The following is a 15,674-nucleotide window of genomic DNA, read 5'->3' on the forward strand; positions in this document are numbered from 1 at the left end:
CCCCCCGCCTCCGCGGCCCTGCAGTCCCACCAAGGTAATGAGGCAGCCTGGGAGCGGAGCCGGGCCTCAGTCGCTGCCCCCAGCTGGTTCCATGACATCTACAAATCAGGAGGGGGGCTTACTCAACACCTTGGCCCCAGAGAGGAGGGCTGGGGTCTCTGGGAGCACGCAGGCTTCTGCGAATGAGGCATACAGGGTGGGGAGGGGGGAGACTTTGTAAACCCCAAGGAAGATCTCTGAGCCGGGCGGCTATTTGGGGGGCTGGAATTGAGGGGATGGTGGTGGGAGGCAAGCCTAGATCTCCACGGCCAGCCTCCATCTCAGGCAGTGCAGCTGAGCACCGAGCTGTGAGCCTGTCCCAGCCTGGGTCCAAGACCCTGCCGGACGAGAAACAAACAAAGAGCTGGGGACGTGACTCACGTGGCCCAACACCTGCCTGGTAAGCCCAAGGTCCTGAGTTCAAACCTCCACACTTCTCCCTAGTGGCTGCTACCTGTCATCCCAGCCACTCAGGAGGCTGAGATCTGAGGATTGCAGACTTTCCGGACAGGAAAGTCTGTGAAACTCTGATCTCCAAGGAACCACCAGAAAACCAGAAGTGGAGCTGTGGTTCAACATGGTACAGAGCCAGCCTTGCACACAAAGAGCTCAGGGACAGCACCCAGGCCCTGAGTTCAAGTCCCAGGACCGACATAGGCAAAAGCAGGTAAAATTTTAAGAGCCTGCAGGAGGCACACACAAGCTACCACAGCACAAATCATGAGCAGCCCGGAGCACCTCCGGATTCCCTCAGCCCCGGGAAACGAGGACATTCTTTCTGTTCTAAACCGTTGGCCCGGAATTCCTCACCCAACAGAAAACACCCCGAAAGACGGAGGCCGGTGACCACAGACCAGGTAAACAAGGGCCAAGCGAGCTTGCCACCGAACCCAAGCAGCTCCTTGGGCCAATGGGAAATGGGGTTTGATAGAAGCATCTAGAACGACATTTGATATAAACAGTCCCATCCATGCTACGCAAGAGGGTGGCAGACATACCAGCTGTGTAGATATGAGACACTGTTTCTGCTGTAATTATTCCAAGTGACTGGGTTTTACTTGAAAATGTGTGTGTGTGTGTGTGTGTGTGTGTATGTATGTACCAGTCCTGGAACTTGAACTCAGGGCCTGGGCACTGTCACTGAGCAATTTAGCTTGAGGCTGGTGCTCTACCACTTGAACCACAGCTCCACCTCTGGTTTTCATTGGAGATCAGAATCTCATGGACTTTCCTCACCCAGCTGGCTTTGAACCGCGATCCTTAGATCTCAACCTCCAGAGTTGCTGGGATGACAGACACTTTATTTTTACAGTAATACCAGACAGGTGTGCATCTGGATTTATTGTGCATTTATGATGTGCGTGGCACACAGCAACCACGATGGCTGGAGGACAGATAACCCGAGGGATGCCGTGCCGGGCTTTGTGATCGCGTGCCACCGTTTATAATTCAAGGCACGGGTGACGGGCTCGGGGACAGACGTTCAGGAGCTGTGGGTATGAAACACCGTGGCAGGCCAAGGGCCAACAGGAAAGATAGAAAGGAACTCTCTGGAGAAGCAGAGGGAAGCTGAGCAGAGTAGCTCCCATCTGTAACCCTGGCGGCCCGCCAAGGGGCAGATAAATCCTTGAGGCTCTCATCTCCATCATTTATTTTATTTGGTTTGGTTTGTTGTCGGTCCCCCGCTCCCCACCGGTTTGGTTGAATTAGGCAAAGTCCTGCCGGTTCACTGTTGTGTGTGTGTGGCGCCACCCAGCGGCCAGGTGTGTCAGCGCGGCTCTACCAGTGGCTCCTGGGTGAATGGGCCCTTACAGGCCCGGCCCTGTTCCAAGGAGTCTCAGCCACTTGGGTTTGGTTTGGTGGCAAAGCATTTCTGTCCATCCACTGGCATCTGTCCGTCCACCAGCACCACACACAGCCAGACAGGCGGCCCTTCACGCTCTTGTATGTGGGGTGAAGTCCCAGGTTCGAGTTCCCACACAACTCCCTGTTGGAGAATATGGGTGCAGGTGGGGGACAGAAGGGATGATCGAAGGAACCGCCAGACTCTTGTTACTCTAGAGAAGGGCCCGTTGCCTGTATCCCCAGCAAGGCTTGAACCGCGGCCCAACTTTATTTCTACCCTGCCCTCCTCGGCCTAAATACCCAACACAAGTCTAATTTCTCAATTACAGATTAACTTTGCTTTTTTGTGCTGGCACTGGGATTTGAACTCGGGGCAGCAAGCTCTTGTTTGTTTTTTCCCCTTGAGGCCGGCGCTCTACCGTGTTGAGCCACAGCTCCACTTCTGGCTTTCTGGTGGTTCACAGGAGATGAGTTTCACAGACTCTCCTGCCCCGGCTGGCTTCAAACTGGGATCCTCAGCTCTCGGCCTCCCAAGAGGCTGGGATGGCAGGCATGCACCGCTGGCCTCCCGTAAAGGGTTTTAACCTGGGGGGGTCTCAGCGCCCTGGGCCCCGTTGGTGGTAGCAGAGACCCTGGCATTCCACAGAGCTCTGCCTCCCGTGGCAACCACTGTGACGGTGCCAGGAAGGCGAGAGGCTCAGTGCCAGGCCCAGCTGCCCCCCCACCCCCCAGCCCCACCCGGCGCCAGCCACCGCAATCCGGGGGGATGCGAGCGGACCAGCGGGGGTGCGTTGGCCTGGGGTGAACAGGGAGGGGGGCCCCGGGGGCCATGGGTTTTGGGGGTCGCAGCCTCCACAGCTCTGGCTGAGAAACGAGACGGCCAAATGCTGCTGTGGGAAGTTGGTAGACACGGGTGCCATGCTCGGTGGAGGCCACAAGGGGCTCTGGGGGTGCAGGTGGGGAGGTTGGGGTCCTCAGAGGGGTGACCCCAGTGGAGGGGACCCCTCCAGGTCACGGCCAGGCAAAGGGGCTGTGGCGACAGAACGGACTTTACCAGAAACTCCAGGAGCCTCCCCTACCCGGCCTCCCCTACCTGGCCTCCCTAGAATAAAAGAAGACTCATGCTGGATGCTCAGCTAAGCAGAGGCGTTTGGGGGTGAACCGTGGGCACCCCGAGTGCTCATAGATGACACTTGAGACTCTGCACTGTGGAACTGTGCGTGGAGAGGATCCATGGGGGGCGGGGCGCTGCTCCAGCGACATGGGGGGAGGCGGGGGAGAAGGGAGCGCAGAGCCTGGCAGGTGGGCAAGGACCAGAGTCAGAAGGAAAGGGAGCGGCTTGCTGTCACCAGAACCTCCCGCACACATGGCTGTCCCCCCCCTCCAAACCCCCAGAGATCGCGTCTCACCAACTCTCCCCTCCTCCTAGGACGGAGCGTCAGCATCAGGCTCCATGCAACTCATGACCCCAACTTGGAACCAGGCCTGCTGCTCCTCCAGCCAAGCGAGGTCAGGGGCCGGGCCTGGCCCAGGACAAAGCCGCCTGGTAAGCGCCACCCAAACACCGCTCCCTGCAGCGCCCTGAGGCTTCTCCTTGGAGACTTGCGTATCCGTGGGTCCAAGGCAGTGCTGGTGAACGATTGCAGCACGGCCAGGTGAAATCGGGCCGGTGAGCCCATCACCTCACACCGCAGTCGGGTGTCATGGCTCCCGCCTGTCATCCCAGCGACTCAGGAGGCGGAGATCTGAGGATCATGGTTAAAAGCTAGCCTGGGTGGGAAAGTCCATGAGACTCTCAACTCCTGTGAACCAGCAAAAAGCTGGAAGTGGAGATGTGGCACCAGCCCTAAGCAGGAAAAATCAAGTAAAAAAGGCAAGCAAGAGTGCAAAGCCCTGAGTTCAAACCCTAGTGTCAACACACACACACACACACACACACACACACACACACACACACACACAGCCATGGGACATCTCTCCCCCGGAGCAGGGTCTCTTTGTACTTCACATAACCCCCCTTCCCCCTCCACCCCACCCCCACCCCTGTCCCTCCTTAAGGCCCACCATGTGTTCATGCCTGCGTCTGTGTCTGTTCTGCGCATTGGCTCTGAGGGTGAGTGCTGGGCTGGGTGCAGGGGCCTCTTCATGGGCAAATGATTTCTGTCCCTTCGGACCTCTGCATGGAGTGGGGCTGCAGCCTCTTCCCTCTGCTTGTACCCGAACACCCCGAGCAAGCACCCAGAGCAAGTACCCAGAGCATCCAGAATGAGTACCCAGAACACACAGGGTGCCCAAAGTGAGTTCCCAGAGTACCTAGAGTAAGTACCATGAGCAGCCCTGAACTCGATGCTCCCCCAAGCCTAGAGACCCAAGCACCCATGCCCGGCAGCCGGAGCCCACGTCAGGAGGTGGGCAGGCTTTGGGCAGGGTACTGGGCTGCAAGGGGGGTCACCGGCGGGATATCCTGCCTGGTGCCTGGCGCTGCCCAGCTCACCATCCTGACAGGGTCCTTCTGCCACCTGTAAAGACGTGGCGATGGCGCCACCAACACCCACCGCAGCCCAGCCCCAGCCATGGCAGCCGGCCCAGGCACTTACCCATGGCTGCTCATTTGCATGCTGTATTTGCATGCCTTCATTTACATATCTTCATTTGCATATCAGCAGCCACACATCCACATCCATCCATCCACAGGCCTCTGGCTCCTTCCAGACTTCCTGGTAGATTTCCAGGCAGGGGTGGGAGGCGTGGCTCAGCTGGCAGAGTGCCTGGCCCAGGAGCGGAAAGCGTCAGGTGCTTCTCGTTGAAGACACGGGCCAGTTGGCAGACGCCCCCCAGGACTGGAGACGCTGTGATGTGGGCCTTCTGGAAGAATCTCTCCCAGCACCACAGGGGGGGGTTTCATGTCTCAGGAAGAGGCAGCCTGGGCCATGCAGTTTCTGAGGCTAGCAGCTTGCTTTGATTTCTGCAGTCCAAACAGGACCAGAGACTGGGGAGGGAGCAGCTGCCTCACCCAGGCACAAGTCTGGGTTCGGATCCCCACCTCTGCACATCCACCGGTATTTCCTAGGACGAAGTCCCAGGGCTGTGATGGTGAGCAGGGCATCGAGCAAAGGCTCACATGGGCCGGCGGTTGGTGCTGGTGTCCTGGGCTCTGGTCTCTGCTTGAGCCATGGTAGGCCTCAGTTTCCTGAGCTGCAGAAGGAAGGTCCCCAGGAGGGCTACACAGCTGAGTTAATCTGTACAGTGATCAGCAGCTATACGGATGGCTCTCTGGGGCCTAACGCCATGAAAACACACCTTTTCTTTTTAGGAGTGGGAGGGAAGGGGGGTGCCAGCCCTGGGTCTCAAACTCAGGGTCTGGGCGCTGTCCTTGAGCTGTTTTCCACTCAAGACTGGTGCTCCACCACTTGAGCCACAGTGTCCACCGCCTCTAGCTTTTTTTAGTGACTAACTAGAGAGCGGCAGAGTCTCTGGGACTTTGGGGGGCACCCGGGAGGGCTGGCTTGGAACCCGATCCTCAGGTCTCAGCCTCCAGAGTCACTGGGGGGAGGGGGGGAGATGTTGGGCAAAGCCCCATGGAAGTTCTGGGCCTGAGGTCAAGCAGGTTGAGCCTCACACCTGCCCTGAGGGCGGCGGCCACGCACGTGCCTTAAACTGATAAGAGACTGGAGAACCCGGAATGGTCCCATTTGGAAGACATTTCTGAGTCAAATTACCAGGGGGCAAAGGGCAGCCCCTCCCGCGCGGCGGGGGCGGGGCCTGTCGAGGAAGTGGCCTCGGTCTCCACGCCTGGGCTGGGCTCAGCCACCTGGGCTTGGGAGGTGGAGAGCGGCCGGGCAGTGACCTTCCCTCCAGGCACAGATCAGGAGACAGATCGGGAGCGGGTAAGAGCACCCCGGCTGAGTCCCCGTCCAGGGGCGGCCGGCGGGGAGGAAGGAAGCCTGGCTGGGGGAGCTGGCGCCCCGGTGGATACAAAGTTCCCAGCTCGGTCCCTGGGCTGGTGGCCTTGGCAGTGCGCAGAGTCAACCATGGGGCCCTGGCTTCCCTGTGAGCATGGTGTGCCCGTGTTCAGTCAGGGCCAGCGTGGGGAAACCAGGGTTGGCGCTCACAGACCCAGGCACCGCTGGGGAACTTGGGCTGACACCCCGGGGTCCGGGGCTCCGGGCTGGGGGGGCTTCCCCGCCCCCGCACCACGAGGCCCCAGCCCCCACCCCGGGCTCTGTGTCACCCTGTTCCTCATTTCACTTTCAGGATGAAGGTGCACTGGAGGTTTGGGGGCGCCCAGGGCACAGGCAATCCTGGGGTGATGGGCCGGCCTCGGGGTCACTCAGAGTGACCACATGAACTTGGTGGCACCATGGGGTTCTCTAGGGGACCCCCCAACCCTCCCCACACCTGGGCTCCGGCCCTGGTGGCGCAGGGGGCTAGGCGGTCACCCCACGGCCTCGTCACGCCCCTCAGGGCCTGTGATGCAGTCCGTGGCCCCGTGGGGTGGCCCCGTGGGCCCACGGACCCGCAGAGGCTGCTGGGGGGGAGGGTCCCCCCCAGGGGAGGGGTGGCTCCAGAGGGAAACGCGGGTGACAAAAGCCACTTTGTGACCCAGCCCCCGTGGGCAGTTGCTGGGAGAAAGTGTGTGTCCGTGGGAGGGAGGAGCAGCCGGGCATGGGGCTGAAATCTGCGGGGGCTGAAGCAGCCCTGGGGCGTCTTGGAAGAAGTGGGGGGAACCACGGAGTGAAGGGTCAGCCGCCCCCAAGCCCACTGAACTGAGTGACACAGGAGCCACGCGCGATGCGGGGAAGGCTGGGTGTGAAGGAAATCCGACCCCCGCTCCACGCCTGTCCACGGCCCCTCCGCGCCCGGCCACCCCGCCATGCCGTCCTCCCGTGCGGCACCCCGCACCCCAGCATCCACCATGTTGGGGGCCACGTCCCCTCTTCACCAGGCGGAGGGCCAGACCGCTGCCCTGCTCAGCACTGGGCAACTCCAGCCGCGGTTTGTAAGGTGCATGGGAATTTCTCCCATGGGCCGGCCCCCCCACAGCCCACCAAGCAGCCAAGTGGCTTCCAGTTGCGGGGTCCGGCCCTGTGGGGGTAAAGGGAGCTTTGTATCAAAAACCCCACCGAGTAACTCCACCATGGGAGCCAAGCTCCCAGCCCTTGCAGTTTTAGTTTCTTTTCGGCTGGAGTCTCCTGCATGTCCCAAGTCGCCGGGATTATAGAAATGTACCACCACACCCGGCCCTGCTCAGCTCCTACCACTTCTGCTGGCGCGCTTAAAGACTGGAAAAATACAGGCCGCCCTCCCTCACCCGGCCCCTCACCTGGCCACGCCAAGGCTTCCCGCGTCCCCGCGCCCACGGGGACACCGGTGGCTTTGTCTTGCAGGTTGCAGAGCCGCCATGTACAGCAGCAGCAGCAGCAGCAGCACGTGCGAGCTAGAAGACATTCCACTGTCAGACGACGACCCAGACAGCATGGAGTTCAAGATCCTGGCCTTCTACGCCAGACACCATGCCTTCAAGGGCAGCCCCATCTTCCCGGCCAAGCTGCAGAGGACCAGGACCGAGCCCCAGAAGGGACCGGGGCCCTGGGCAGCCGACGCCTGGACGCAGCACGGGCCGGGGTCCTGGAGGCACACGGCGATGCTGGGCGAGAAGAGCCTGGGTTTTGGCAAGAGGCCGTCCTGGAGGCGGCTGTTTGGGGGAGGCGCGGGGAGGGAGGAAGACTCGCCCAGCTCGCCGCCCGGGGAGATCCGCACCCACGGCCAGGCGTCGTCCCTGTCCCTGCCCAGCGTGGAGCAGCGCCTGCAGAGTGAAGGTAGGCCGGATCCCCTCCTTTCCTTCCTTCGATCCTCCTTTCCTTCCTCCGTGTCCATCCCGTGAGGAGCAGCCTCCCCCACGGACTTTCCTGCCCGGGGCTGGCCTCCAACCACGATCCTCAGGTCTCAGCCTCCCGAGCAGCCGGGATGACAGGCGTGAGCCACAGGGGCCCAGCTTTGTGCTCACATTTATAACAGCCGGTCTGACCAGGAGGGGCTGCCCGAAGGAGTTTGGTTTAGTTTTTTTTTTTTTAAGCTTTTAGATGAGATTGAGAATACAAATGACTAGAAACAGCAGCGTGGCAGCGGGTCATGTCCACCATAGGAGGCTGAGATCCAGAGGACTACACATCAAATCCAGTCCAGGCAGAAATGGTCAGGAGAATCCAGCTCTTTTAAGTAACTAGCAAAAAGTCCAGGCTTGGGCTGGGAAGGTGGCTCAGTGGTACAGCCTTGCATGCTTGAGGCCCTGGGTTTGATTCCTCAGCACCACATAAGCAGGAAAAAAAAGGCCGGAAGTGGCGCTGTGGCTCAAGTGGTAGAGCGCTAGCCTTGAGCTGAAGAGCTGAGGGACAGCACCCAGGCCCAGAGCATATATATATATATATATATATATATATATTTATATGACCTTATATTCCAAGGTAGTTAAGGGGACTCCAGCCCTCATGTCTACCTTTTAAGTGGGATTGTAAACAAAAGCTAGCAAGGAAAGGACAATGGGTCTCACTTTCTGGAAAGTTCTTCCACACGGCTGCTCCCCCCATCTCCCTCCCCCCATCCCGCACCATGTCCTGTGGGATGCACCCCGAGCCCTCTGCTGTACCTGAGGAGGGAGAAGATAAGTGCTGGGGAGAAAATGGCCCACTGCGGCTCAGGGAAATCATTCCCAGCTCCCCGCTCTGCCCCGCTTCTGCACAGCACAGGCCCAGGACTAAGCCCCTACTCCAGCCTGCATGCTGCCAGCCCCGCAGTGCCCCCACCCCACCATTAGATGCTTGAAGAAGCAGGGAGCCTTCCTGAACCTCCCACCTGCCTGTCATGAGCAGCCATGATGAACGAGAACAATGGCTTTCGTTCTAACACGCTTATTTTTTGTCTTTTTTTTTGGGGGGGGTCTGGTTGTGGGGCCTGAACTCTGGGCCTGGGCGCTGTCCCTCAGCTCCTTAGCTCAAGGCTGGCGCTCTACTACTTGAGCCACAGCTCCAATTCCAGTTTTCTGATGTTTCATGGGATATCAGAGTCTCATGGACTTTCCTGCCCAGGCTGGCTGTGAACCGTGATCCTCAGATCTCAGCCTCCTGAGTAGCTGGGATGACAGGTATGAACCATTGGTGCCCAGCTTCTTTCTTTCTCTTTCTTTTGGCAGTTAGAGATCAGAGTCTCACAGACTTTCTTGCCCAGGCTGGCTTTGAACTGTGATCCTCAGACCTCAGCTTCCTGAGTCGCTGGGATGACAGGTGTGAGCCACCAGCATGGGGCTAACAGTTTTGTAAGTTAGTATTCCAAACCAGAACGTCATTCTGGGAGGAGACTCAGCACCATCTTGTCCCGTTTCAGCCGTGGACCCCAAGGTTGCCTCCATTGCCAACCGAGTGGCCGAAATTGTCTACTCATGGCCACCACCAGAAGACCGACTGCACCAGGGAGGCCACAAGCTCAAGGACTACATGGTCCCCTACACTGTCTACCAAGGCTTTGGAGGGGCAGAAGGAGCTACGGGAGCCGAGAAAGGTGAGCAGCCTTGCTCCAGCCTGGGGGCTGGGGTGAGCCTGGGAGGGGTTGGGGTCACACATTGCCCAGCCCAGTGCTTGCAGCGCGAGGCTGGCCTCCCCCTCCCTCCAAAATGGCCCCCCTGTTGTGTCCCCAGCCCTGAAGTAGTGGGCCACAGAGACTGGAGAGGAGCCCCAGGCCCAGGGAGGCCTACAAGGTGTACACATGAACGAGATCAAAGCCATCACATTTGAAGGCTGACGTGACAAGAAAACAAAGCTGGGCGCTGTGGCTCACGCCTGCAATCCCAGCGACTCAGGAGGCTGAGGTCTAAGGATTTCGGTTCAAAGCAGGAAATTCCGTGAGACTCTTGATCTCCAATGGACCACCAGAAAATCAGAAGTGGTGCTATGGCTCAAATGGTGTTGCACATGCCTTGAGCGAAAAAGTTCAGAGATGGCACCCAAGCCCTGAGTTCAAATCCCATTGCCAGAAGAAAAAAAAACAACCAACGATTTGTGAAGGAGGGGGTTTCTCTCAAGGGACAGGAGCCAGCAGAACCATGTCTCCAGCGCCCTTCTCCTGAGGGCAGTGCTGTGTTCCGTGGTGGGGTTGGGGTACTGAGGAAGGAGAGGAGGCTGGAGGAGAGGATCCTGGGGTTTGGGCCTGGCCGGGGGACGCCAGGTGAGCGTGATTAGGCCGCTCCTGCCCTCCTCTCTTGGAAATGCAGGCATGGCTGCCGGCCTCTTGTGAGGACTGTGTGCCTGCCCTGAAGAAGTAACAGAGCCTTCCCCCGACAGACGGAGAAGACCCCGTCATAGGCAGGATCGTGGCACTGCTGAAAGCCTCGGGAGACCAACTGGAAAGAGAGGTGCGAGCATCTCCATCAATGGTGGTCTCGGCTCCTGGCCACGCCCTCGTTTAGCACGCCTGTCATCCCGGCTACTCCGGAGGCTGAGATCTGGGGATCGAGGTTCATCTCCAGTGAACCACCAAAAGCCATAAGTGGGAACTGCGGCTCAAGTGGTAGAGCATTGGCTAGTCTTGAGTCGGGGGGGGGGCGGGGGACAACCCTTAAAACTGTCTCGGAGCCCAGGCCCCAAAGTCAAGGTCCCAGGACTGGCACAAAAGGAAAGAAAAGAAAAAGGCCAGACACCAGTGGCTCCCCCCTGTCACCCCAGCTACTCAGAAGGCTGAGATCTGAGGATCATGGTTCAAAGCCAGCCTGGGCAGGAAAATCCATGAGACTCTTATCTCCAATGAACCACCAGAAAACCAGAAGTGGAGCTGTGGCTCAAGTGGTAAAGCGCTCACCTTGAGCTGAAGAAGAGCTTAGGGGACAGTAGTACCCAGGCCTTGAGTTCAAGCCCCTGACTGACGAAAAGAAAAAAGCAAAAAGAACAAGTTTGGAAGATGTAGGGGTATATTCATCTCCTTCCCCCCTGGGCACCAGCATCCTGTGGTGAGCAGCCCCAAGCAGGGCCCAGGAAAAGCACAGAATGAAAGCTGGGGTTGCTTTTGTCTGTTGTGGGACTTGAACTCAGGGCCCAGGCGCCCTCCCTGAGCTCTTTCACTCAAGGCTGGCGCTCTACCACTTGAGCCACAGCTCCACTTCTGCTTTTCTGGTGGTTCCTTGGAGATCAGAGTCTCATGGACTTTCCTGCCCTGAGCTGGCTTTGAACTGCAATCCTCAGATCTCAGCCTCCTGAGTGGCTGGGATGACGGGCGTGAGCACCAGTGACCGCCAGCAGTGATTTCTTTAAGGGCAGTGAGGCAGAGGAAGAGGTGAAGTGGAAGGAAAAGGTATGGGGTGGCTGGTGAACACAGCAGCCCCCCCCCTTACACAGGGTCCTCCAAATGACACTCCCTGAGCTGCCCCCCCACCTCCCCCTCGTCTGTGGCCAGTTACCTTTGGATAGATCCAGTCAGCACCTCCGTCCACGCTGCCCACGGCCGGGTCAACGCCCGGCCCCAGCCCGCCCTGGGCCGACGCCTGCCTCCCATCCACAGCTGAAGAAGGACAAGGCTCTGCTGAGCAGCCTCCGGGAGACGCTGTCCTACCCTGCGTTCAAGACCATCACGGACCAGTTCCTGAGGGACGTGGACACCCGCGGGGAGTCGGAGGTGAAGGCCCAGGGCTTCAAGGCGGCCCTGGCCATAGACGCCATGGCCAAGCTCACGGCCATCGACACCCACCCCATGAACCGGGTGCTGGGCTTCGGAGCCAAGTACCTGAAAGATCACTTCTCGCCCTGGGTCCAGCAGCACGGAGGATGGGTGAGTGCCCAGGGGCGGGGTAGAGGGGGGCGCCCCAGGGCCAGAGGGGGTGCTGCAGGGGTTGGGGGGAGGAGAGGCAGGGGCCCACCTGAGGGGCCTCTGTTGCCTGGCACGCACCCCACCCACGAGCACCTGCTCCACGTGAGCTCCACGCAGGGCACGGGGAGACACAGGCACGCCGGGAGGGGTCGGGTGTGCAGGAAGGGATGCCAAGTCACAAGATGTGACTTCCGCCCCGGCAAATCCTGCAAGCAGAGGGTGGGCAGACGGTGCCCACAGGGCGGGAGGCCGCTCGGCCAGCAGAGAGGTCCAGGGGTCTGGCAACCTTTTGTCACCAGATAGGACCCACGGCCACATAAAGCGCTAAGCAAACAGTGGAAACCGCTGGTCCTGGGGCTCGAACTCAGGGCCTGGGTGCCATCCCTGAGCGTTTTTACTCTAGGTTGGTGCTCTACCACTTGAGCCACATCTCTGTTTCTGGCTCTTTGGCTGGTTAAGAGTCTCATGATTCTTGAGCTGGCTTTGAACTGTGATCCTCAGGTCTCAATCTCCTGAGGAGGTGGGTCACAAGCACAAAGCAGTTTCTTTACATTCAAGGAGCTGTGTCTCCCGCCCTCTGTGATCTCCCATAGCTCCTATTAGTTTTTTGTTGTTGTTTTCTGGTGCTGGTCCCTGGGCTTGAACTCATGACTTAAGTGCTGTTAGTGGATTTTTCTACTCAAGACTGATGCTCTACCACTTGAGCCACAGCCCTACTTCTGGTTCTTTTGGTGATTCACTGGAGATAAGAGTCTCAATGGACTTTGCTGCCCAGGCTGGCTTTGAACCATCATCCTCAGATCTCAATCTCCTAAGTAGCCAAGATTACAAACGTGAGCCACAGGCACCCAGCCACTACCATTACTTTATATACAACCTAGATGTTCAGAAACCGGGAGAGGAGAAGACATCTATCAGTCCAATTGTCTGATTACATAGCAATGAGCTAACTTGGCCTCATCAAGATTCCCTGCACCGGTCAGCGCGAGGTGCAGCCCCGAGCCCCACCTTTCCAGGCTTTAAGGAAGGAAGGCTGGCAGCTGCCGTCGATGGGGCTGGACGTGGGCCTGGCAGCCTGTCTTCCCTGACCCTGGAAGGCAGCCTCGGAGCCCTTCTGGGCCTCACTGCTAGGGTGAATCAGACTCAGAATTTGGGGGGTTTACCTCCCCCCTCTCTCTCTCATTTCCTCCTCTAGGAAAAAATACTTGGGATATCACATGACGAAGTAGACTGAGACTCCGCTGGACCAGCGTGGCTCAGGTTCCCCACTGGACGTGGGGGTGTCTACAAAGATAAGTGGTCACACTGATTTCCCACAGAGGGGGACCGCTGTCCCAGCGTCCCCCACCTGCTGTGTCAGCAAGTCCGTCCAGCCGGCCACCCACCTTGTGAGGGGAAGCGATAAACTGCCTGCCCGTGCTTCTTGGTATCCAGTGCTCTTCATTTTACCTACTGATTTGCTCGGTGGTGCTGGGGCTTGAATTCAGGGCTTTGCTCTTGCTGGGCAGGTGCTCTGCTGCTTGAGCCACACCTCCAGCCCTTTGGGCTCTAGTTATTTTTGGTCTGGTTCTCAAACTTTTTGCCCCTATCCGCCTAGAACAGCGTTGTTTTTTATGCTTGGGGTGGCAGGGGCGGTGTCTCCTAAACCTGTTTTCCTCGAGCCGGTCTCAAACTGCAATCCTTCCCACTTCAGCCTCCATACAGACAGGTACAAGGCCCCGGTGCCTGGCCTTATTTTTTGAACTACACATGGGATAACTTAAATAAAAGACATTACTTCATCCAGGCACTGGTGGCTCACGCCTATCATCCCAAGCTACTCAGGAGGCTGAGAGCTGAGGATTGAGGTTCAAAGCCAGCCCAGACAGGAAAGTCTGTGAGACGCTTATCTCCAACTAAACAACAAAAAAAAGCCAGCAGTGGAGCTTTGGCTTGAGTGGAAGTTCAGGGACAGTGCCCAGGCCGTGAATTCAAGCCCCAGGACCCCCCCCCCCCCCGCCCCGCACAGCCCCAAGCCCACCTGTAGACAGAGATGACGCCATTCTCATGGTAGTGACACAGCTTTAAGGAACATTTGGCGGTTTGCAGAGGCTCAGTGCGCGGGCCTCTCTGAGAGGAATCCCTTGGTCATTCCCTGAGTAGTAATGACTGCTGTCCAAAGGGTCACTATTCCAGAATCAGAGAAGCAGGGGAAGCCAACAGCAGAGCCCTTGCCACATTCCTGAGGCCTGCTTGCCTGGGCTGAGGCCAGAATCTACTCCCCTCCTCTCCTTTTATCCCTTCTCTTCCCCCTTTCTTCCTTTCCTCCCCCTCTTCCCCCCACCCCCACCATCTCCTCTCCTCTCTATTCCCATCTTCTCTCCAACACAGCCCTCACTCACTGCTCTTCAGAAACTGGCTCTGTCCATAATGAGGCTTTCTAGAAAGCGAGGTGTGTTCAGTGGGAGTGAGGCATGTTTTAAGAGGAGTCGTGCTGGGTCTTTCCTGCTCCTCCTCTCTCAGGGGGGGACTTGGACCAGGGTCTCTGCTCACAACTAGAGACAGTATAGACAACCCCCCCCCCAATAAAACCCACCCTGATCCAACCAAACCATTCACCACGGAGCCTAAGAGAAGTCTCTACTTGGGATGTTCCCTCCTGCTAGCCTCCTTCCTTCCTTGTTATCCAACCAAGTCCAGCCCAGCTCTGCAAGTTTATCCCTTCCCTTTCCCCTGCGTGGTTGCTCTCTCTCTGTCCCTGGTTGCACTGGGCCTTTCCTCAAGAATGCTCCCAAACTCCCAATGTAAAAACGTCTCTCCAGGAAGGAACGGGCTTACTAGTGGACCAGAAACATCTATAAACAAGAATAGGTATGGCTTCATTCTGTAGACCTAACGCCAGGCCGACTTTTGACACAAGCCCAGCCCCAGTGCTTGGCTTATAAACGGGAATGTGACCGAGTGTGGCCCCTGCTGCCTGTAGTCGCGACCAGCGCTCAAGAACCTGCTGTCACCTGTAACCTCTTGTCAAGATGAAGCGCCAGGAGCCAGTCTCCATCTCCTGCCTGAAACAGTAAATAACAAACGACCGTTTCCACCAGTCCTGCACTGGTGAGAGGCTGAGCCAGCCCAGGAACGCAGCGGGGTGCAGAGCCCAGGGCACGGAGTGGCAGAAGTGTGCAGGGCGGACGAGGAGAGGCATGCGGCCCAACGCAGATCAACATAGGGCCACGCGTGAGTTCAAACCCCTGTAGTGCCAAAAGGAAGGAAAAAAAAGCATTATTAACAGTTTCTTGAGGGAAAATAGCCAGTTTCTTAAAAAGTGAAGCATACACCGGGTGCCGGTGGCTCACACCTGTCATCCCTGCTACTCAAGCGGTGATCTGAGCACTGTGGTTCAAAGCCAGCCCGGGCAGGAAAGCCTGTGAGATTCTTACTGCCATGGACTATCAAACACCTGTAGGTGGAGCTGTGACTCCAGCAGTAGAGTGCTAGCCAGTCTTGAGTGACAAAGCTCAGTATAGCACCCAGGGCCTGAGTTCAAGCCTCAGGACTGACCAAAAAAAAAAAAAAAGGTCAGTCTACTGAGTAAAAGCAGAACTGAAAGGATACATTGTATAAATTTATTAAGCTTTAGAAAATGCAAACTCATCCACACTGAGAAAGAAAGCCATTGACCGTCTGGGACAGGAAGAGGCGGACGAAGGCTGGCCCTGGGGTACTGAACTACTCGCTGCCTCGACCGTCTCCCTGTGACATGAGCATGCGTACCACCGTGTGTGTTCAATGCATGCCACGCACTGCATGCAAACTATAGCTCAATAAAGCTCTTAGACGTGTCTCCAAAATGAAGGTAAACCTTAGGGCAGTTAGACATCTGTGCATCTGTGGAATCTGTGGCAAGCAGCCCGAACGCAGCACGGTATCAAGGCAGAAGGGAACAGTCGCTGCGGTCCTGCAGC

General features: G+C 57.9%; 1 protein-coding gene across 1 annotated transcript; it reads left to right on the plus strand.

Moving 5' to 3' along the window:
- The first annotated feature begins 5,691 nt into the window (after nucleotides 1-5,691).
- Bcl2l14 (BCL2-like 14 (apoptosis facilitator)) lies at nucleotides 5,692-13,015 on the plus strand. The gene is made up of 6 exons (XM_013025035.1): nucleotides 5,692-5,771; nucleotides 7,272-7,703; nucleotides 9,265-9,438; nucleotides 10,218-10,288; nucleotides 11,428-11,694; nucleotides 12,929-13,015. Exons 2-6 carry the CDS (start codon nucleotides 7,286-7,288, stop codon nucleotides 12,965-12,967), a joined length of 969 nt encoding a protein of 322 aa, XP_012880489.1. The 5' UTR covers nucleotides 5,692-5,771; nucleotides 7,272-7,285; the 3' UTR covers nucleotides 12,968-13,015.
- Nucleotides 13,016-15,674: the final 2,659 nt, after the last annotated feature.

Source organism: Dipodomys ordii, unplaced genomic scaffold (assembly GCF_000151885.1).
Source record: "Dipodomys ordii isolate 6190 unplaced genomic scaffold, Dord_2.0 Scaffold81, whole genome shotgun sequence".
Taxonomy (NCBI): domain Eukaryota; kingdom Metazoa; phylum Chordata; class Mammalia; order Rodentia; family Heteromyidae; genus Dipodomys; species Dipodomys ordii.